We start from the raw sequence: 22,102 nt of genomic DNA on the forward strand, positions 1-22,102 counted from the left end.
AATTTATTTTAAACATCAATAGATTTAAATTTTTTGCAATTACATTGGAAAGGTAGTGTTTAAACTTTTATTTTCTTTAAACATAATTTTTTTTTATAAGTCGTTAAACATAAATTTTAATTCAAATAAAATATAATATGGGGGATGTGGCAACGCTACACTCGTCCACATACTAACGTTTTCTTTCTCCCGATAAAACCTCTCTTGTACCCTTCCCCAAGTATTCTTAATGAGAAACATCCGCTTATTATTATACGTATAAATATATCTGAGGCACGCTCCTCTTCCATTTCACGGATCAATTACTGCTTCTTACCATTTGCTTCTGTAAGTAATCTCGATGTATTTCCGTGCCGAAATCTCACAAACACAACAAGAACGGCGTTCTTTTCGTTTCTAGTTGATCCGTCTTCATATTTTTGAACTTTTTTTTCCCAGTTTTTCCGTGTATGATCTGTCCAGAATGTTTTGATATTGTTTTTTTCTTGCGCGAAAAGTTTGTTTATCTGTGGTTGATTAATTGATTTTCGGTTTTTTCTTGCTTAACAAGTTGGTTTGTTTTGTGCTCGATTCTTGACCTTCAGCGAGTGACGTGAATGAAATGGAAATTTGTTTGACAAATCGGTGAAAGATTTGGGGCTTGTTTGGTTTTGTTCGTTAGAAAATTATCGGGGGAAGTTTTTGAGAAAATAACATAAAATATGTTTGTTTGTTTTTTTGTTTTTGGAAATGTTATAATCATTTTTTGATAAAATTGTGGAAAATGTTGACGATATTTTGATCTATATTCTTAGATAACAATTGAATATATTGGGAAGAGATTTTTTAGAAGTCATTATTATATTGGAGATGTAAAAAGACTTTGCGTTTAGAGAATAAAAATAATTTGTTAATGCTTGTTGTTATTTGGAGGAAGAGAAAGTTGGGAACGGAAATAAACCCAAGCTAGTCCTTGGAATTTTGGTTTCTTTGTCCAACAATTTGCAGATGTATTCAAACAGTCGGCCAGTGATACCAAACTCAAAAAAGATCCACGAATCATTATTCAGAATACAAATTGTTCTATGAATAACTTCTCAGAAATTTAGCTGCAATTTTTGTAGATATCATTTTTTTTGTAAACAGAGAAAGCCTCCGCTGCAATGCCGATGAAGCGACCCTTGTTAAAATCCAAATTCTCTTTAAGGCACTATTCACTATCCTCGGAAAATATGCTGAAAACTGGGGGCATTTTGAAGGAGGCCATAACCTTTTTAGATTTTGACATTGCTGAATATTCGAAACTGACCCATGACTCCAACCCATTACACTCTGAATTGAAATGTGCCAAACAAGCTGGTTTCACAGAGATCCCTGTCCCCGGAAATGCTCGTGGCTTCTTTGTTTCCTAGAATCATTGCTTGCCACTTCGTAAGCATCATTTATTTTGTTTTCATTTTTGTGAATCACGCTCTTTTCATAGCTTAGAATAATTGGTGAAGCCATTTTTAATGATGGAGAGTAAAATGTGTAGCCGTGGGCTGTGTATGTGAAGCAAGAACTGAACTTCAGGTCACCAGTTTTCGTTGGAGATAAAGTTGTTGGAGAAGTACAGGCGAAAAACATTAGACAGATTAAAGAATTTTTTTTGTAAGTTTCCTCAAGCTTGTCATGTTAGGCTAAAATTTGTTTATACGTATTCAAAGTTTGCTCCACGTTTTGATGCTATGGAATGATGTGCAATAATACTTTGTAGGGTGAAGTTTGTGACCACATGCTTCAAAGATGGTGAAATAGTTGTGATTGGCGGTGAGGTTATGGCTATGTTACCTACGCTATCTATAAAATAACCATGATTGACAAAGCACATGTCGGTTATGGGTGCTCATCCGGAAGCAGCAGAATGCCACATTCAGTAGTTTTTTCTACTCTTCTGGGCCAGCAGTACAAAAGTGCTTGGCTAGAGAAAGAGTTTTATTAGACATGACATTTTCAAGAGCCTTTTCTTTTTAAATAAACTAAAAATAAAAGCAAGTGCCTTAAAGAGAACATGGATCTTAACAAGGGTCGCGTCGTCAGGTTTGTTGCTGACACTTTCTCTTTTACGAAAACTTTATGTTTACAGAAGCTTGCCAAAATTAGGAGAAACAATTCATCGAACACTTTGTACTTTGAATAATGAAAAAGTAAAATTGCGTGTATTGTGTGACACTTGTGGAAGTGTCGAATGAAACTGCAGAAATCAATAATATAGAGGTTTCATTATGTAGTATTGAGCTCCAAACTAATAAATCTTAAAGAAACTCAGGTATTGGGCTTGATTTAACAATGGCCCAGCTTGAAGTTTTCCCTCATAGCCAGCATACGTTGGGATCTATCGAAGGTCCAAGTACATATCAAATGTATTTTAGATTGTTGTGGTTCGAATGATTTGCTTCAGTTCCATCCATATTTGTCTGTGTTTTTTTATAATAACGGAATATTTAGGAAATTGTGATAATGTTATAAATCTATTGAAAAAGTGAAATCTCTATAAACACTGGAATATTGATGGATCTTTCTCGAGTTTGGAATATGAATCGGTTCTATACGGGACAATTTGAATGATATGATTTTGCATTCAAACTCTTAAAATTTTGAATTATATTATTCTGATTAATTCTATACAACTTGTCAGACCATAGGGTCATGTGCAGGGATATATGATAATTAGCAAGGCTCAAGGCTTATGGTCTGTTATATATGTATCCATGAAGCATCACAGCCCCATCATATACCTTCTTCAAATGAGGAATTTCAAATAAATCTTCAAGTATCGGATTTAAGTGACGAGCTGCTTTGTACATTGGAATTTCTCAATAAAAAATAATTGAGTATAGTTATACTATATATTTCCCCTTTAAAATATTGCAATTTTAACATTCGTAAAGACTTGAACCATGTTTGTGTGCCCAATACGTTGTGAATATTTATTTAGCAATTTAAGTATTTTCTCATTTATGTGAGAATAGTCAACCAGTCTACAGATTCTTTCTCATCTATGTGAAAATAGGTCAACTAGTCTATGATTCTTAGAACAAAGTATTGTTTTCTATCTGTCTATGCATCAGCCATCAGAGTGTTTTGGCTTCCTTCTTTGAAAATTAGGTCCAAAACTAGAACTTTCTCCACATGAAAATTATGTTGGTCATTTCCTCTTGTTAGGACATCTTCAACTTCTTAGTGCTCTTGTTTTCAGCAAATTCATCAAAGTGAGGCATGCCAGCCATTTGCTGCTTCTCTTCTTTCTTCATTTCCATAAAAGCCATATTTATTTTACTAGAAATGTGCTGATATTTCGAACAAACTTTTACATTTATATGACGTCCAACATGTTTCTATCAGAAAATGACTCCGTTAGTTATTTTACCCTAGAAGTCACATATCACGTCATTAAAATTTTTAGGGTCCATCATTATCGCCCACTCCAAGTTGGATCCTTTCAAATAATTAAAGTTTCAAAAACCGATATTTTTACGGGCAAAAGGAAACACTAGAGACCGGTTTTGAATGATTTGAAATTGTTATTTTAGTGTTTTCAGCAGTGGAGACGAATGTCAAGACTATTTATTTTGTACTGTAATCTGTTGACAACTACTGTATCAGATTATGATATAAATTTGATGATAATTAGATATGTATTTTGTACAAGAAGTGCTCTTAATTGCTTAATGCATCACCATTTTGGAGAATTTGTCTACGCAAAAAAAAACTTAGTATTTGAAAGACTCCCATACGTGATACACGTACGATAGCGAAGTTTGAGTTTAAATTATGTTGATTGCTAGAAATTTGAAAGATTCCTACTCTCCATAACTAGTATTAAGTCTATGAAGTTTGAATCGAGTTTTTTACATGAAGAGGGGAACTCTTGATGATGGCTGCTCTGGCAATTTTGAGGCGGAGGAAGGTGTTTTCAGATTGCTTTGTGGTTCCTGTTCGTTCTATTCAAAGTACCTTGAGTCAGGGACAATCCTGTCAGCACTTGGACTCTCGCGATCTTAGCTCTGTCACAGACAACTTCTCTCATATTTCAGATCATAGAAGGAATGATGATCAAACTTTAATTTTAAACAAGGAACTTTTAAATTTCTCATTATGTGATATAATTAGGCATAAAGCTTATGGGAGTTCCACATTTCTTTATGGTACTGGAAGGTCGAATTTCAATTCTCTGGTGGGTGCCAAGTTGATGTCTCAATCTACTCGATATGCTTCCACAGCAACTGCAAATAAACCAGATTTGGGAAGTGACAATGAAGATAATGAGGAAATGGCCGCAGAAAAGAGAAAGGAAGCATCTCCTGAAGAATGTGATCAAGCTGTTGTAGGTCTAAGCACCGCCAAAGCCAAGGCAAAAGCTAAAAAGCTGCAAGGATCTCATAATGTTGTTAAGTCCTTTTTAAAAAGACTTTGGGCCAAATTTTTAGGTATTGGTCCGGCTCTGAGAGCTGTGGCTTCCATGAGCAGGTAGAATTTCTTTTTATCTGTGCATCACTTTCCAATTTGCCTTCTCTATATGGTTTATTCTTTGTACTTTCAGGGAAGACTGGGCCAAGAAACTTGTTCACTGGAAAAATGAGTTTGTATCAACACTGAAGCATTACTGGTTGGGCTGTAAGCTTCTGTGGGCTGATGTGAGGATCAGTTCGAGATTATTGCTGAAACTTGGTGGAGGAAAAAGTCTTTCCAGAAGGGAGAGGCAACAGCTTACAAGAACTACTGCTGATGTGTTTAGGCTAGTTCCATTTGCCGTTTTTATCATTGTTCCATTCATGGAATTTTTGTTACCTGTGTTCCTGAAGCTGTTTCCAAACATGCTACCGTCAACATTCCAGGACAAGATGAAAGAAGAGGTATTCACCACACTCCTGGTCGTAACAAATTAGAAGGATATAAACCCATTAAACACAGTATTATCAAAAAACTTAATCATTTAGGTACGACAACAATATCAAAGTTAGATTAGAATTTCATATTGATTTGCATTTATGAGGCTTTGACTGATTCCTCCTTGAAATGACTTTTCTTTGTTACATGAAGTTGTGTTGTATTAAATTATACTATCTCGGATACTCTCAAGTATCCATTTGCTAACCAATGAATTTACTGAAACTTCCTCTTTCAGCTTCTTAGTAGCATTTGAAGTTTTTGTAGTTGCTTGGCGTTATACATTTGTAGAAGTTGTGTATGGTTCTAAGTTCCGACTTAGAAGTATATCTTTTTGTAAACTTTTGGAAAAAGAGGGGAGTCATTGACATATCTCCTATTAAAAGTGCTATAATGACTAAGCACACCTTCATGCCATTCATAAAAAGAGAAGTGGACTACTCCATAACTTCAGATGCAAGACTCTTTCATTCTTACTTGAAAATTTGACGTCGTCAATTGCTGCATTTGGCGTGTATCAATTCGGATGCCTTTGCTAAGAGCATTATAGTTCTTTTTTATTCTGTTTCAGCACTTTACTGCTGGGTTATTAGTTTCTGTGCCTGAAAATAAGGACTTGTGACCTTTTAATTCTGAAATTTACTTCCTTGCATATGCCTTAGTTTTTAGAGTCGACTAAACCAGACTAAGTACCATGCTGAAGCACAAAACGACTTGCACATGCAGTTGTGTTCTCCATATTTAATATTTCTCGATCTTCATTATCTTGCTTGAGCCTTCTTTTATAGGATGTTAAATTTTCCGGACATGAACATATGTAGGAAGCACTAAAACGAAGGTTAATGGCCAAAATAGAATATGCGAAGTTTCTTCAAGACACAGTCAAAGAAATGGCGAAAGAAGTCCAAAATTCACGGAGTGGAGAGATCAAGAAAACAGCAGAGGACCTCGATGAATTTCTGAACCGGGTTGGTGCAAAACTATCAATTTGTCTATTCAAGTGCATTACTCCATAATTTTATATTTATATTTGCTTTGGTGCAGGCTAGAACCGGTGCTGGTGTTTCAAATGAGGAAATCTTAGGATTTGCTAAGTTGTTCAATGATGAACTCACATTAGATAATATCAGCAGGTAGGTAAAGGTTTGGCTTGTTATATTCATAGTCTCTTTCATTGATCAATTATTAAATATTGAGATCATTATTTCTTAGTTATTGTAATTGTTGTTAAAGTTTATTTTGGTTGACAGGCCTCGTTTAGTGAATATGTGCAAGTACATGGGAATCAACTCCATTGGAACTGATTCTTATTTGCGGTATATGCTGCGAAACAAATTGCGAAGGTCTCCACATCTCACATCCTATCTAAATCATTATATATAAATTCTGATAGTCTATCAGAGCCTATGCGTACGGTAGTTTACTTTTTAATGAATTGATGACTTGGGGTATAAAACATGCCTACATATCATTCTTCTCCACTATGTATATTTAACTATGGATCCTGAACAAGAGTATTTAAATTAGAAAAAGTAGGGCCATTTGATTGGCTTTTCATCACTAATTTTCTTTGATAATTTTATCCAGGATCAAGAATGATGACAAATTGATTAAAGCAGAGGGTGTGGAGTCTCTATCAGAGGCTGAGCTTCGTGAAGATTGTAGAGAGCGAGGCATGCTTGGAATACTTTCTGTGGAAGAAATGCGCCAACAGGTTTGTACGACCAAAAAATTACAACATTGTATTGAATATACAGTGACTTAGAAGCAAAAATTTAAATTTCAACAAGTGTGTAATCTGATACATGAAAATGTAATCCAAGTCCAGTCTCTAGAAACTCAAGGGTTATGATTTGTGTGCATTTATAACTTGTGAAGAGTAAATCAAGAACCACCAGATTAAAACCTGAAGCCTTTGATTGTGCTACATGAAAATGTAATCAAAGTCCTGAGCAAGTATGAAAGAGTTTATTTTATGGCAGTGGTACTCTCTAGAAACTTTAAATTTCAGAACACTATAATTTGTATTCTGTACTCGTTGTAAATTTGTTTAAGGGTAAGAAAAATCAGTTCTGCATGTCTATTTAAAATATTCAGAATTTTCTGTTCGTTCTCAACCAAATCTTTTCTGGGCCATGCTTTAATTTGGTAGTGGAATTTTTTTTGAGCTTGGTAGTAAGAACAGAAATTGTCACAATTAATTAAATTAATAATTGTCTACTTGCATTGCAGCTGCGTGATTGGCTGGATTTATCTTTGAATCACTCTGTTCCATCTTCACTTATGATTCTTTCCAGGTTCATCTGAGTGCTTCCTTATTTTTTCCTGTCTAATTTTTATTTTGGTTCTTCTTAGCAGTTGTTGAACAGCATATAATTAGTTTATCTTTGGCAGAGCCTTTGCGGTATCTGGAAATATAAGTCCAGAAGAAGCCGTTCGAGCTACATTATCTTCGCTACCAGATGAGGTCGTAGATACTGTGGGCATCACATCATTGCCATCTGAAGATTCTGTTGCAGAAAGGAGGAGGAAGTTGGACTTCCTTGAAATGCAGGAAGAACTTATCAAGGTTTTATGAATTTTTTTTCCCCCAAGAAACTCGATCAATTTTGGTCTATAAGAGTCAGGTGCTTCTTGATATGTCCATTGGTTTGGGCCGTTTTACTCTTTTTAATTTTTTTTATGGAATTGACTGTAGGAGGAAGAAGCAAGAGAGGAAGAAGAGCTGACCAAGAAGAAAAAATCCTCTGGTGTTGAAGAAGACGTGGCTTTGAAGGAGATGGCATTAACAACTGCTAGACCAGTGCAAGAACAAGCCAGAGAAAGAGCTGTCGATAAGCAAGAAAAGCTTTGTCAGCTTAGCCGTGCATTAGCCGTTCTTGCTTCTGCTTCTGTAATTACCAGTTGTTGGGATTTTAAGTTCCTTATAACTTTGTACTCTTTAAATTTATGTTGTTGTTGATTCTTAAAATTTTCTTTCTTCTTTTTGATGTCTTATGCAGTCAGTAAGCAGGGAGCGTGAAGAGTTCCTCAGTCTAGTCAATAAAGAGGTATGCAACGACTTTTTGGCGTACCTTTAATTGAATGTGTATAGGTTGGTGGAGCTGTTATCCAATGAGTATTCAACTGGGCGTGTTTATACTATAAACTCTGAACTCTAATCATTATGACATGTTTCATGTATTTTTTTCTAAAACATAATTGTTTGGTAAATTTTTTGAGCATAGCTGATAAGACGTCAAAATGAGTTGTTTGTATTATGTTCGTTTTGTAATTATTATCATAATAAAAATATATTATGATACCAAACACATAACCATCTTTAAGTTCTTTTGATTTATCTGATCCAAACATCTTAATTGATTTTTAAGCTCCTAAACTCTCTGAATCATCTTCAGATAAGCCTTAGAGAATGTTTGGCCGAGCTTACAAGCTTTAAAACATATTATAAGTTGTTGAAAGCTTATAAACACTGAAAAAGAATTTGGTAAATTTTTTTGAAAGAGCTTATGTAAAAAATAAGTTATTAAACAACTTATAAATTGCTCAAAAATGGCTGGTCACCCTAATTTATTTTTCTTGTTTTGATAGTTTAAAAGACCAAAATATCCCCAATTTTTTTTATATTCCATATATACCTTCCCAAAATTGAATGATATAGATTCCAAAATATATCGAAAATATTTATTCACGTTATTTTTATAGTAATATGATAAATTTCTATAATTATAAGCTAGGTGAAATAAATTTAGCCAAACCTTCTTAGTTCCAAATTAGTTGGGGACACAATATTTTTGTTTGAAATTAAACGTGGATCCTTGAAGTTTTCTTTTTTATTTAAAAATATCAGAATTTTGAAAATCCATGTCGCTAAAGCTTTTGAACATTTTGTTGTAATGTTTGTGAATGCACTTGAATATATTTAAAAATAGCGGTGTCTGTAGCTTGGAATGATTTCTAAAAACATCTCTAGATTGAGCTGTACAATAGCATAGTGGATAAAGATGGCACAGATGGCGAAATAGAGACAATGAAGGCATACAAAGCTGCTAGTGATGAAAGTGAGGATGCTAAACCTGAGAGTGACAATGTTTCATCTGCGCTCATAGATAAGGTATTGATTTTTCATCGTATGGTTTTTTCCTTTTCACGATCCTGGATAATTAAATTCCTTGCACTTAGTACTATCTAATACAAAAAAGGCGTAGAGAATAGAGATAAGCTACCCACGAAAAGAACAGAAAATGCAAGGTCCGAGTGAAAAAAAGCTGGGACATCTTTTAGAGTTCCCAATGTAGCTAAACTGGATTTATTTACTCTATTTGGGATTATTTGGTCCAGGTCGGTGCCATGCTTCAAGATCTTGAGAAAGAGATTGACGATGTAGATGCAAAAATTGGTGACCATTGGCGAATACTTGACAGGTAGAACAATGATGTCCTAATTATTTTGCATTTTGCCTCTCATTACTGGTCGGATTCTTATCCTACTAGTGACAAGCGTACAAGGTCCTTGCTATTTGAAATTCAAAGTAATTGTGCAAATTTTATGTGTTGCCATTCTCCCAGAATTCCAACGATCTGGGAATGTTTTAATGTCGAGATTGTCAAAATTAAAATGGATACCAAAATTTGTAGTTCAGTGCAGTTGAGGTTGTCATCAAATCTTTCCACGTTACAGAAATATATAACAGAATTTAGTTGGAGTCCACAAATCCAAATGCAATACATTCAGCAGCTTTCTAGCTCGTGAATCATCCTCGTTTTGTAGGGGTTTTCGTTTTGATATTCACAGACTGGGAGAGTTACCATACCAGTATAGAGAGTGGGACTAGCGAAATTATATGGAATATCTTGCTCAAGTTTCTCTGAGTGATTCCTGAATATTTTGAACTTTTCGTCCCAAGTTCTCTATTGACTAATTGATATTTGACATAGTATTTGGCTAGTGTCGGCAAGGCGATCTATGAAGGTATGCTTTTGTATTGTCTAGTAAATAATAATTGAACACACGTGTACAGAGATTATGATGGTAAAGTGACCCCTGAGGAGGTGGCTTCTGCGGCTTTGTACTTGAAAGACACTTTAGATAAAGAGGGAGTGCAAGAACTTGTCAGCAGTCTTGCCAAAGATGCAGGTTAGTTACCTTTTGATCCTTGCTTGCACATAACAGCCACTTTAATGGCATTTTAAGCTATGTTTGGAGCATGAATATCGTCGGAGAATTCCTTTTTTTAATTGGTTATTAAAGAAAACTAGAAATATATTTTCTCAAATATATTGTTGAATCTGTTTTGATTTTATTTTATCAGTCTTTTTAACAGCAACAGAATTAAGACTGATTGTTTTTCGAGAAATAGAAAGGTAACCGAGATTGGTTTTTATTAGTTTTACCCAACAAAATCCTGAATTTCAAACTTAAATTGAGCTAGTATATTAACACTGATCTGGTTGTACCTGAGGCCCTGAACACCTCAATGACTTGCAAACTTTTGGGCTTTTTTCCCCGTCAGAGATTTGTGCCATCAAAATATAATCTAACGTGTTTTTTGGTATTTTTCTTTGCTTTAGATGGAAAAATACTGGTCGAAGACATCGTTAGACTGGGCAGTCATTTGGTAGATGGCAGCAAACCTGAATCCGGGGAAATGTAGATAATGTTGCTTTGTTGAACTCATATTGTAGCTTAGTCAGGTAACAAAATTTTTGTGGCACGTTAAAGTTTTTAAGCATTGATGTCAGACTGGGTAGAATTTTGACGAATAGAGGTGTGAATCCCGATCATATCACCACTCAAATTAACGGATGCTAGGGAAGCATGTCTTTTTCAAGTAAACTTTGTCATTACATAGTCATCCACATAATGAGAATATTCTTCTATTTGTTTGAATTTACATAATATTTATTTTATTCTGGAAATATTTTTATGACATTATAAGTCATTTCGTTATAATTGTACTATTAAAATAATCACGTCACTTACGAGACGCGATTAAGTTAATCCTACATCTTCTTACCTGAAATTAAATAACATTAAAATTCCCTCTTCAGTATAAAAAACATGCATGTATCACATATTTTTAGAGGTGAACTTAAGAAGCTTAACAAGGATCTAATAAAGAAGGGTTCGAAGGTGCTTCGGGCCAACGAGTGGGTGCGCGAGTCTTTGCTCCAAATATATTGCTGACAGGATATTTAGAGAGATTGGTGGCATTGAAGAGTTTAACATACTGATGATCTTGATAAATGGGTAATTACTCTTTTGCATGGTCGATCTAACACAAAAATGTAGCAGACTTCAAAGCAGATGTCGAGAAACCGGACATTGTGGCTGAGCTCCTCGATATACTCACGTCAAGCATGCAAAATTCTCAATCCAGCAGAACTCCGACTTACATAGACAAGTGAGTTTATTCCTTCTCAGCAATAACAACAAAGACATCTTTTAGGGACCACTTCCTTTTCTCGTTTTTGGCCGAGGGGTTGATCACCGCCTTTTCTGCATTGGATGGACGATATCCGATCACAATCTCTCTCCTTTGACGTGCACGTAAGATTATTTCATAGAAACTCAAATCTTCATCTTCATACAGGTAAAGATCCGCTCCTCTTATGTGCAACTCGTTACCCTGTGAAATGTAGAAGGTTGTAGAAGATTACTAGGGGGAGACGTGAATAATCAATGAGCCATGATGCACCTTTATTTGTAAAAAGACTCACATGCAGAATCAGACACACAGCTTGGATATGGGTCAGGCAAGTATTCAGCACATGTACCCCTAGAAAACATGGGGATACTTCAAAAGTTGTGACAAGGGCTAGTTTCTTTCTATTGGAATTAAACAAAACTCAAACATTTCGGACCCAAAAAAAATTCTTGGTATGAAATGAGATTCCCACGTTATTCTTGCCAGAATTTTCAAAAGATAAGAAATAGAACAAACATCAGAAGTCAGCTATCTGCCATTCAACAAATTTATTCTAGAAAACCCATGGTACAAAAGAAAAATAGCTTTGTTTTGCAAGAAAATGGTGTAACTGAATTGTATGAAATTTTTAAACAGAAATGCACCTCTTCAGCAAAAAGTTCTTCCAGTACATCATTAATTTGGCGATCCTCAGCAACCATGGCCAGAGCCATGCTAACTAGCTCATTTGATAGCACATAATCACTGATTTTCGACATGGACAACAGATTTTTAGTCCTCGGATCAAGAATTTCACTGATGATAACCGATTTATCCGAAGCTTGTTGCATTTCCCCAATCCACGAGCCTTGTGAGAAGCTACTTCTGTAAGCTTGAGGAATCGTGGCTTCTCTTATTGGAAGGCGCTTTGCCTGAAAAACAAAGATTAATCTTTTTCTTGATGATCAAAATCAAAAATCACAGAACCAGTAATTAAAAAAAGTGGCACATCATGCATGTCTGGTTAAGAGGTCAATTTTGCTCCTTTTCACCTTTCAACATTTTTTTGGGGTAAATGACCATCTAGGATTAGTGAGGCCGAGATTTAAAACCAACATACGAGAGAGTTAGAAGCCAATGCCAACATATAACTAGCAAATATTTGAACAAACTCTTTGGCTGACAGGCCAAGAATAACATCATAGTTAATAAAATAAACTAGTTTAAAAGTTTATTCCAGCTGGAATATGGGTAAAATATGGTGGAAGTTGGTGAAAAATCCCCAATCAAAACATTTCTTTGGGTTCACTTCCTGCTCACAAAATTGTGGTACTATGTCATACAAAATGTGGTACACTTCATGTGGAAATGTGGTACTAAAAAAGTACACAGGGACTGAACACAAAAAAAATCGACGACTGGGAACTGAAGACCAATTTTTCGTAAAATATGGTAGAGAGCTGAGAGTGGGTGAAAAGACATTTCCTTTTAGTTGACCTTAGATCACCTGTTCACGGGAATATAAAATTATTTGAGGATCTAGAGCTCTGGCAGCACCTTCGAAGAATGAACCAATTAAGAATTTCTCAATTGCTGGAGGGATTGGAAATGTATATTTATTTTTATCGATTAAGGCTGTAATTTGATGTTATAGCAGAAATAACTATTTTGTTGTTGAATAATTAATTCCATCAAACTTCTTAGGTGGCCAGAATTGCAAAATTAAAGCAGATATAACTGATTGATAAATCTAGACTTGAGTGAGTTGTTAGAAAAGAAAATAATTCCAGTCCACAGATTCTAGCTAGTACATTCTAGCAGCTTTTTTGTCTCAGTGAGGGCACATCCACACTCTAATGCCAGTTTATTCATAAACTAGTAGACCAAATTGTCTCAGTGAGGGCACATCAACCTTCTGCGTTGTCAAAAATGTTTTTGGGGCAAAGAATATTAAGGCCAAATTATAATCACTTTTAGTAAAAGTGATAAAGAGCTGAATACAATTTACGAATCTATGTTGTTAATAAATTGAAAATCATCATCCAACTAATGTACCTGAATGTCACGAATCAGCAATAATGTGGCCAGAGATCTAGAATCAGCTTTAATTGCTGCATCTTCTACAGACTCATCAGCCAAAATCAGTATCTGCGTCACCGAGAAAATTATTTGGAAGGAAACTCGAGTAAAAAAAATTGGGTTGGTTAAAATGATTTAATCATAATAAAACAGCCTCATTTCTCTATGGAAAGAGTCGTCAAATATATCAGGTTTTGGAATGATTAACAATAAAAAGTGTTATCCCAGTGACACCTCTAACTATCACTTCTCAATTTCACCACCGCAGGCTCTATCTATTGCATGTTTATTACCAAGCAAATGATCAATGTAGCTTACCGAATCAAAAGATTCCAAAGGCAGGCTTTCAAGGTTACGTCGTATGACCGCATTTCCTTCACGGTGGACAAGTGTTATATTCACCAGTCGGCTAGTGTCGAGGCCACCATCGATTAGCTTTCTTTCTCTTTCCTTCTCTGTAACATCATTGAACATCCACAATTCTGATCCATGTGCTAGAATAGCATCCAATACCTAACAATCCAAACAACAAAGTTTATTTTGAACAGAATAACTTGATGTACAGCAAAATTTGGAAGGAATAGGATATAGCCTTAAACAAATAAAACGAATGTTCAAATTTGAAAATCTGCAGGTACATTATGTTTATTGAACAAGGTGATGAGTTCGTCTCTTGGTCAGGTGCATCACCAAGAAATTTAAGCTCCATCGACAAAATATCACTAGCCACCTGTACTTGTGTATTTTGAATTACCGTTATCATATCTTCCATGTCTCTCCGCCAACCACAGAGAAGTATCCGCTCAAAAGACTTGTGGTCAATCTCATCCTGTGGTAGATTTCCTCTCCAGACCTGCAGCATTCAGTTGAAGAAGAGAAAGAATTAGGGGCTTCAATTAGCTGGCTTACCACAATCATATCATCAATGTCTCGCCTCCATCCACAAAGTAGAATCTTCTGTGACTTTCTTGTTGGTCTGGTAATATGTATGAATGTTGCATCAATGACCTGAATAACGAAATTAATTTTGTGTATGTAAGTTTTGTTTATGGTATGCCCCACTCACTTGAATTCCATGGCAGGAACCAACCCAACACCATTTCTTTCATGAATGGCAAGCCCACCATCTGACTTATGATATTTGTTTCCCCCATTAAGTGCATTTTATAAGTTTGAAAAAAAAGGAACTACCTTTTCCACATCGTAATATGAGATTCCAATCAACTAGAACTCTTGGAAGTGAAAAAGGTCAACTAAGAATAAGATTGACAACATAAATTATCAACTACTTGAATTCAGTCCCTTGGCATAAAAAGAGTTGTTTCGCAAAATATGATTTCAAATACACAGTCAAACTTGCAAGAAAGAGTGTGGAGGGTAAAACGTGATGACGAATTATGTTAGAAGATGATGATGATAAAATATTGTTGACATCCTCTTTGTTGTTGTTTTTATGATTATTAACTAATTTAATTTTTTTTAATTACAAAAAAAAAATAAAAATCGACAAGTGAGTTTTGCTAGGTATCCTTGAATCTCACGTAGGATATGATGGGCATCGTCAGTCTTTGAAGCTAATAGGCATAGATGCAGAAATAGTAACTACTGGCATGTTGTAAAAAGGAAAGGGAAGCACCATTGGTAGAGTTGATGGAGCATAACTATCATCATCCTCAGCAATAACAAGAATCTCGTCCCCTTCTTGTAGGACATAAGAGTCATCAGGGTTTAGAATAATTTTTCCACCATTTGATGCTACCTTCACCCCACAAGGAATAGCTTCTGGGAAGCTGATCAAAACATCCTCAAACTGCATCCCATCCAACTGTGGCCATCTTTTGATATAGAACTCGCAATTTTCAAACCCAAGAATATCCTCCCATATCTGCACTGGAAAATCCACAAAATAGTCTTGAGAAAAGCTGAAAAAGGGAAGCAAAGTTTCAATCAAGTACATAAAGTAAATCTAAAAAACAGTATGCGGTGTCACACACAAACAGCGGATAAGAGGATGATAAAGGTTACCATTTTCAATGGACCATAAACAAAACTTAATAAAACAACAATAAGCCGACCTGAGCAAGCCCAGGTTGTCGAGCACATTGAATCATCAGCCTACCAATTACATCATGTGCCACAACAGTTTGAACAAGATCTCCACCAACGAGTCTAACTAAGACTTCATTATCAAGATCACTAAGTTCTACCACTATGTGTCCCCTCAATCCTTCTTTTACACCTGTTAGGCTCAATACTGTCCTTAGTGCACGAGCATCACTCTGCATGTGTAAGAAAGAAACTTCAAATAGGTATCAAATGTTAAACAAGCAGTATCGAGATGTGTTCTATCCTCCATCGGGCTAACCTGGTCAGCATTTCCATCTTCGGCGAGGACAATTATAGCACGGGCTTTAGAAACAGACACCTAGGAAATCTCTAACAATTAGCTTGGTAAATAAATTCCACCATTATATGGTTAATTACCCAAACAGCCACATACACATACATGTGTATACAACCATAGATCTCAAATAGCCTTTGTCATCTTAGTGAGGAGAAATTCTTGGATCTCAAATTAAGAACGAGTCAAAAAAGAAGTGAAATATGAGGAAGCTATGGAAGAAAACCAAGAAATAGCATACTTTTTTTAAGTCAGCTAGTATAAGAGGACTTCCACTTCTGCATATAACTGATGTTCCTCTAAAGTCAAATTCCATCTTAGCAATGTCAAGCTCCATCTCTTCTTTGTCTCGTTCAGCCATGACAACCACTATTCCTCCACTCAAACTCTCATTGGCTATGGCAAGTTGATTTAACAATGATCCCTGTCAATACGATAGAACTGCCACTCAGCATCGCACTCTAGTAACATGACATAACAAAAACTGAAAAACAGGATGCCTGTAAAAATAAAAACATTTTTGCTGCACAACATTTCAGTGTGGAAAAAGGAACATTTCTTGAACAGATACAACATCAAATAAGGGTATACCAATTTATCACTCCACCCAAGGATAAGAGTGTGGTTTTGCTCCACTACTTCACTTTTTCCTTTCCTGAGTGAGTCAAACTTCTCAGAAATAGCATCAGAAACAAGGCCAAGCATCATTGCAAATATAAGCATCCCACCAAAACTAATGGAAACAGAAACAAGCCGAGGACCAATGCCATCGGAATTTGCATGATTCCCTGAGTCAGCTACATAAGTCCAAGAAAGCCAAAGGGAATCAGCTAAATTGTCGTTTGTCACGCCAAAAAGCGCTAATCCTCCAAGACATATCAACAATAAAGTAGCGACTAACAAAGCCAGAGGCTTAGCATATGGGGTTGCAGATAAAAAAGCATCCACCCTATACGCGAGCTGCTTGTTCAAAGAGACTTCCTCTGTGTTATTGTCCAGCGACTTTCTTGAATTTGAGATATAGTCAACACACTTGAAGAGTAATAAAGGGAAAGACAACAGTATGATTGAAAAAGCTAATGCTACAATTTTAATGCTTTTGCTAGGAAGACTATCAATAGAGAAATTCTGTTTTGACATGATATTAATATCTACAGGGTCCAAATGATTGCAAAGCTTTAACCTCACGTTGAGCTTGGATAATTGATCCTGCAAAAGAGTGGAATTACGCTTATTAGCAAGCAATGATTAACAGCATCCTGAGCAATAATTGATTCTGTGAATTGTTACAAAAAATCTTTAGACGTGATACCACCATGTTTTGATAGAACTAGATCAAATCATTTCAAATACCTTTTAAAACTAACAACCAGGCTAGATTATTTTAGAAGTTGACAAATAAGACATACATTTCATGATACTCCATCATTTACACATCTTACATGTACTCTAAAATTCAATCACTAAACCACGTATATCTCAAATTAACTAGTGAATCATGCTCATCTACTTTCCACTATTGAGAATAAAAATACTTATATGGTTAAAACATTTAGTGGAGTTACCTGTAAATCAATAATCTCATTGTGTAATGAAAAATTCTTCTGTACCAACGAAGATAGCACCGTTATAAGAATCTGCACCCAACCACAATGTAAAATATCAACTTCTACTCTGTGGAGCTCGAGTCATGCAAAATTCTCAGGCAAACGCTCATAGTTTATATAGTTAGAGAAAAGTGTGGTTAAGGTAACAATTACGCTTCACAGCTATGCAGTGAAACAAGGTATCTCTCCACATTCATCATGAAGAGATGTATAAATCCTAGCCACCACCGTCGTACATTGTGCTTAAAGAGTGGTACGCTAATGTCACACAAACAGAAGAGAGAGGAAATATTTGCTCACTGCCGCGGTAAAAGCTAACTGCCAACGAACTCTCAACCTTCCTCTTAGAAAACCGGAAAAATTCTTCCCAGGAGACGTCGTTTTGGCTTCGCGTGAAACTTCATATTTTGGATTAACCTCCACGACTCCCCCTCTATCCGAAGTATCATCAACGGCCACCGTTGACTTCTCGTAGTTCCTTCCGAACTCGAAACGTCGCCGTCTGAACCCTGAAAACTTGGAAGGATAGCTACTTATAACTGGAGTGGAGTCATCAGTAGCTGGGCGAGACGGAAACGAAGCGGCTGCCGAGTTGAATTGCGTGGGGTGAGTTGAGAATCTTCTTCTTCGGGAGGTTCGTTGGTGGTGAGAACGGGCAGAGTGAACGAAGGAATAAGAAGGAAAAACCCAGTCCCTCGCGCCGCCGGGCGTCGACGGTGAGGCGGCATCGGAGTTATGGGACATGTCCGGAACTCCTACGCAAGTTCAGTTCGGTGAGGCGCGATTATAAATCACATGCGATGATGGACCCCACGTGTCGTGGATGGGGACCACCCTCCTCGCTAATTAACTTACAATAATACCCCTGGAAAAACTTGACGTTACTTTAGGATGATTTATTCCTCGCATTTTACTTTTATTTTTTGGAATAATATTTCATGATAAAGAAAAATAATAATGACCAAATCTAATCTCTTTTCTATCCATTAAATGAAATTGTGATTGAAATCAACTGAGCTCCATCCACTTTTCATTTTTATTAATGTCGATGCATTTTTTCCCTCATCGCATATTAAAACCAGCTTATATCAACGAAATTATATATTTATATTTGGTAAATTAAATGAAAACTACAAACCGTGAATTTACGATTAACAACTAAGTACATAAAAAAAATAGATATATTTATTTACCAAAAATTGGTACTCAGTCCATTATTATTATTATTATTATCATCTATATTTCAAAATACATGTGAATTACATTTGGAGTGTTCGTAACACGGCACTTTTTGATGGTGAGAGGTCGGATGTGGAAGTTATTTTTCGGAAGATTTTGATTCGTGTTCATCGAATGCTAGCTGCTGTCTGATGTTCATATTATGTCTCTCAAAATTTGGATTTCATTGATGGGACGTATCTATTTTTTGATATAACCATTTTCTTCGATTATGGTTTCGAACACTGATTTTGTAATCTCTGGATATACCTAGTGTTTTGTATTTTCTTTATTTATCATCTGTGACATGTGTTTATATAAAAAAAAAGGAAAGAAAATGTAATACTGATTGCATGAGTTGTGTTATACACCAAACTAAAGATTACTTAAAGAAAATAATCTTTTCCATGAAAAGACAACTAAAGATTCACTCAATTAAGAGATACAACAAGTTTTTAAAATAATCGAGAAATACAACAAAATCTGTCATTGTACACCCAAAGAGACATGCTCTACTTCAATATTTCATATTACAAAAAGGGGAAAAAAAAAGCAAAAAAGCCAAGCACTAGATTAACATTCCTAGTAATCGATGCTGTGAAAACTACCAATGGTTTGCAAGCAAAGGAAATATTTCGCTACCTTCTTGAACTATTTTATGTTCACAAAAGAATGGCATAACGTCACAAAAAGGGGGTGTGGGTGAACAAACATCTTCTAGTTTCATTCTAGCAAATAAAGCTGCTCTAGAAATGAAAGACGAGGCAAAAGAAAGCATATTTTACCTACTACGTAGGCTTTGTTCTTGAAGAAAGACCTTTTGAAGAAGGAATCAATGGGGCTTCTTCGTCTACCATTACATCTAGTTGAGATCCACTTCTTCCATTCTTTCCGGCAAGGCTATGATTTGAGTCTTCAATTGGAAAATACAGATCAGACGACCTCTTTTCTGTCTTTAGGTCCTGTAAAAACGGACATGTAAGCCATAGTTTCGGTGGCATCGATTCTTTCATTTATTTGAAAAAGCAGTGACAAGCAACGTTATGCTACATTAATCAACGAATGTGTAATGTCTCAAGATCTCATGGAGTTAACAAATGTTCAAAGTATTTCACGGGACAGGGAAATAATAGCAAATTTAAGAAATCGACATACAATTTATGATTTTGTGGGATTGATCACAATAGAGATCATCCCCATTAAAGGAACTAGAGAGCTCATTTCCCTCTCGTGAATGTTAAATTTAGACATTTTCTCATGCTGTGTTCCCATTTTGAACTTCCAGCAAACAACAAGCTACTTCCCCGAGTAACTCAAGCGATCAGCTTCAATAGTTGGAGGAGATTGGTGACTTGGCTTTTCTATTTTACATCAACTGCTACTTCAGAACAAAGAGTTTATCCTAAATATAGTGTTTACCTTAGCTGCTCTTTCAGTGATAATCTCCGCAGAAGTTTGAGATGAACGAACATCCTTGGCCTTCAAGTAATTGTACATGACTACACCACATAAGGCTGCAGAAACAGGAGTAACTTTAGGACACCTTCCAGAATTTTATTTTCAAGAACCGCATATGCTGAAAATGGAATGAGAAGGGTACCAACTGCATAGCCAATAATATTGAGTTTGGTGATGGTTGACTCAGGAAAAATGATAGTTGAAAGGGCAATAAGTATCCAATCTTTAGGAACACCGGCGACTCGAATTGTCACTGCACCAGTTCTACCAATTACCAAAAAAATTGAGAAATTCAAAGCCAATGCACAAAGTGCATTTGAGAAGAATATCCACAGATTGAACTGTATCTGGGAGACTTCCATTTCCGGCTTCTCCAAAAGACACCAAGGAACGAAGAGAAACACAAAACTGCGCATGGAAAGAAAATTATCATGATTTGGAATTACTTGTTGTGTTTGGGGGGGGAGATTGTGGTTGTTAAAAATTGTCTCCTCAAAAAACAATACCAAACACACCTTATTATCCACAACAAATTTTCAAACGAAACACTAAAAAGGAAGTCGCACATGATAACTAAACAAGCACCTTGAAATTGAAGATAAACTCTCATTTTGGTTGTTTGATAACAAGACCACATGCTCCTGTAACTGAAATTTTATGATGTTTACACATAAAAAAAATCAGATTTTTAAAATTTACCAATTTTGTGCTTTCCACATCAATTTCATTCTTGCGCTTTTCTCACATTAGGTTTAAATAGTAAAAAAGCTGCACTCAATGGACGAGCTTTCACAACATGTAAGAGTACCTGCAAGGGGCAATATAATACAAGCTTCTGATAGGATTGAGTGTTAAGCCCTTCTTCTGAAGTAGAACTTGAGTGAGGACCAACCTAAGAGCCTCAGCAAATATTCCAGTAACTTGATAAACTGTTCCCACTATGTTGAAATGAATTTCCCCATATGAAGATATGACAACACCAAAACTGACCAGGATCATGTTTAAAAAAATGTCGCATTTTAATTTGTCAGTACCACATACAACAGCCATGAGAAAAGTGGCAACCGGCACTGTCATTGGATATAAGGTGAAGATTTTTTATTAGTAAATTTCTCGAAGATAACCAAAAATGCCAAGATTGAAAGAAAGTACACAAACTTACTCAAAGCTTTGAGCATTTGGATGAAAGCCACGGAGATGAACAAATAAGCAGTATTTCCAAACCTGCAAGAAAGTTCAGATTAGAAATTGAGAATGGTAGTGCTTTACAAAAATGTAAAATGGTATTCAAACAATTGGGATGGACATAGCAACATTTCAAAACAAGTTGCCTCTGTGAGAACTATCAGAGGATACAGTTGGTGATTACTCCATCATAAACTTTCCCAACGGACTCAAACTATATGGGAAAACAATGAAGTGATGATGTGTATACGAGTAGAAACAAACCCACAGAATGCTACAATAAATCCCATAAAAATATATTTGCCCAATGAATCATAATAATAGTTTACCCACGTAAGTTTATTGAAGTGGCCCAACTGATATCCACGGTCATAACAAAAATATTTGAGATACTATTTTCCCCAATGCTTGACAAGAGTTTACAAAATGGATAAAATTACCGTCCATGATGGTCCAATTTTGCCATAATGAAACATCTATTCTATATCATGAAATGAACATAAATAAGTGATATGTCTCTGAGATGAATGGCAAAACTCAGACAACCTAACTGAATAAGAATGAGGATGTAAATCACTTACATTTCAAAAGTCATTTTCACAGGTGAAACAACCTGAGAAAGTGAAATTAAGTGAAGACTATTAAGCACAATAGGTGGTATGTGATCACATTGATTTCCAAGAAACAAATTACTGAAACATCAGACATAAGATAGCAGCACACCAGGAAACGTGTTATAAAGCAACAAAAAGGATACAAAACATCTTCAAGAAACAATTAGAGGTTTATTGATTTTGCACAAGGAGACAAAGAAATGCACAAATTTTCACAGGGAGAACT

General features: G+C 35.7%; 3 protein-coding genes and 1 pseudogene across 5 annotated transcripts; 2 read left to right on the forward strand and 2 right to left on the reverse strand.

Annotated features, from left to right (window-relative positions):
• The first annotated feature begins 321 nt into the window (after positions 1–321).
• LOC140835103 (3-hydroxyacyl-[acyl-carrier-protein] dehydratase FERN, mitochondrial-like) lies at positions 322–2,009 on the forward strand (annotated as a pseudogene).
• On the forward strand, positions 1,805–13,680 carry LOC140835097 (uncharacterized). 2 transcript variants are annotated; one of them, XM_073200445.1, is made up of 16 exons: positions 1,805–2,058; positions 3,880–4,488; positions 4,562–4,874; positions 5,730–5,876; positions 5,953–6,041; positions 6,159–6,251; positions 6,496–6,622; positions 7,141–7,205; positions 7,303–7,477; positions 7,607–7,801; positions 7,911–7,958; positions 8,882–9,022; positions 9,250–9,332; positions 9,929–10,044; positions 10,479–10,601; positions 13,662–13,680. In XM_073200445.1, exons 1-15 carry the CDS (start codon positions 2,030–2,032, stop codon positions 10,559–10,561), a joined length of 2,313 nt encoding a protein of 770 aa, XP_073056546.1. In that variant the 5' UTR covers positions 1,805–2,029; the 3' UTR covers positions 10,562–10,601; positions 13,662–13,680. The 2 variants fall into 2 exon arrangements, with proteins under 2 accessions (XP_073056546.1, XP_073056545.1); XM_073200444.1 differs by lacking the exon at positions 13,662–13,680 and having other exon boundaries at positions 10,479–10,817.
• On the reverse strand, positions 10,926–18,223 carry LOC140835096 (ion channel CASTOR-like). 2 transcript variants are annotated; one of them, XM_073200443.1, is made up of 12 exons: positions 17,702–18,223; positions 17,360–17,431; positions 16,386–17,003; positions 16,036–16,218; positions 15,759–15,818; positions 15,469–15,672; positions 15,030–15,278; positions 14,303–14,401; positions 13,712–13,906; positions 13,370–13,462; positions 11,980–12,246; positions 10,926–11,536 (listed from the first exon to the last, which is right to left on the reverse strand). In XM_073200443.1, the coding sequence occupies exons 1-12, from the start codon at positions 18,143–18,145 to the stop codon at positions 11,318–11,320; spliced, it is 2,703 nt and encodes a 900-aa protein (XP_073056544.1). In that variant the 5' UTR covers positions 18,146–18,223; the 3' UTR covers positions 10,926–11,317. The 2 variants fall into 2 exon arrangements, with proteins under 2 accessions (XP_073056544.1, XP_073056543.1); XM_073200442.1 differs by lacking the exon at positions 14,303–14,401 and adding an exon at positions 14,148–14,246 and having other exon boundaries at positions 17,702–18,217.
• Positions 18,224–19,020: 797 nt separating this feature from the next.
• On the reverse strand, positions 19,021–22,102 carry LOC140835101 (probable sugar phosphate/phosphate translocator At3g17430). The gene is made up of 6 exons (XM_073200449.1): positions 21,844–22,102; positions 21,240–21,301; positions 20,886–21,147; positions 20,220–20,485; positions 20,039–20,133; positions 19,021–19,581 (listed from the first exon to the last, which is right to left on the reverse strand). The coding sequence occupies exons 1-6, from the start codon at positions 21,855–21,857 to the stop codon at positions 19,408–19,410; spliced, it is 873 nt and encodes a 290-aa protein (XP_073056550.1). The 5' UTR covers positions 21,858–22,102; the 3' UTR covers positions 19,021–19,407.

Source organism: Primulina eburnea, chromosome 6 (assembly GCF_022965805.1).
Source record: "Primulina eburnea isolate SZY01 chromosome 6, ASM2296580v1, whole genome shotgun sequence".
NCBI lineage: Eukaryota > Viridiplantae > Streptophyta > Magnoliopsida > Lamiales > Gesneriaceae > Primulina > Primulina eburnea.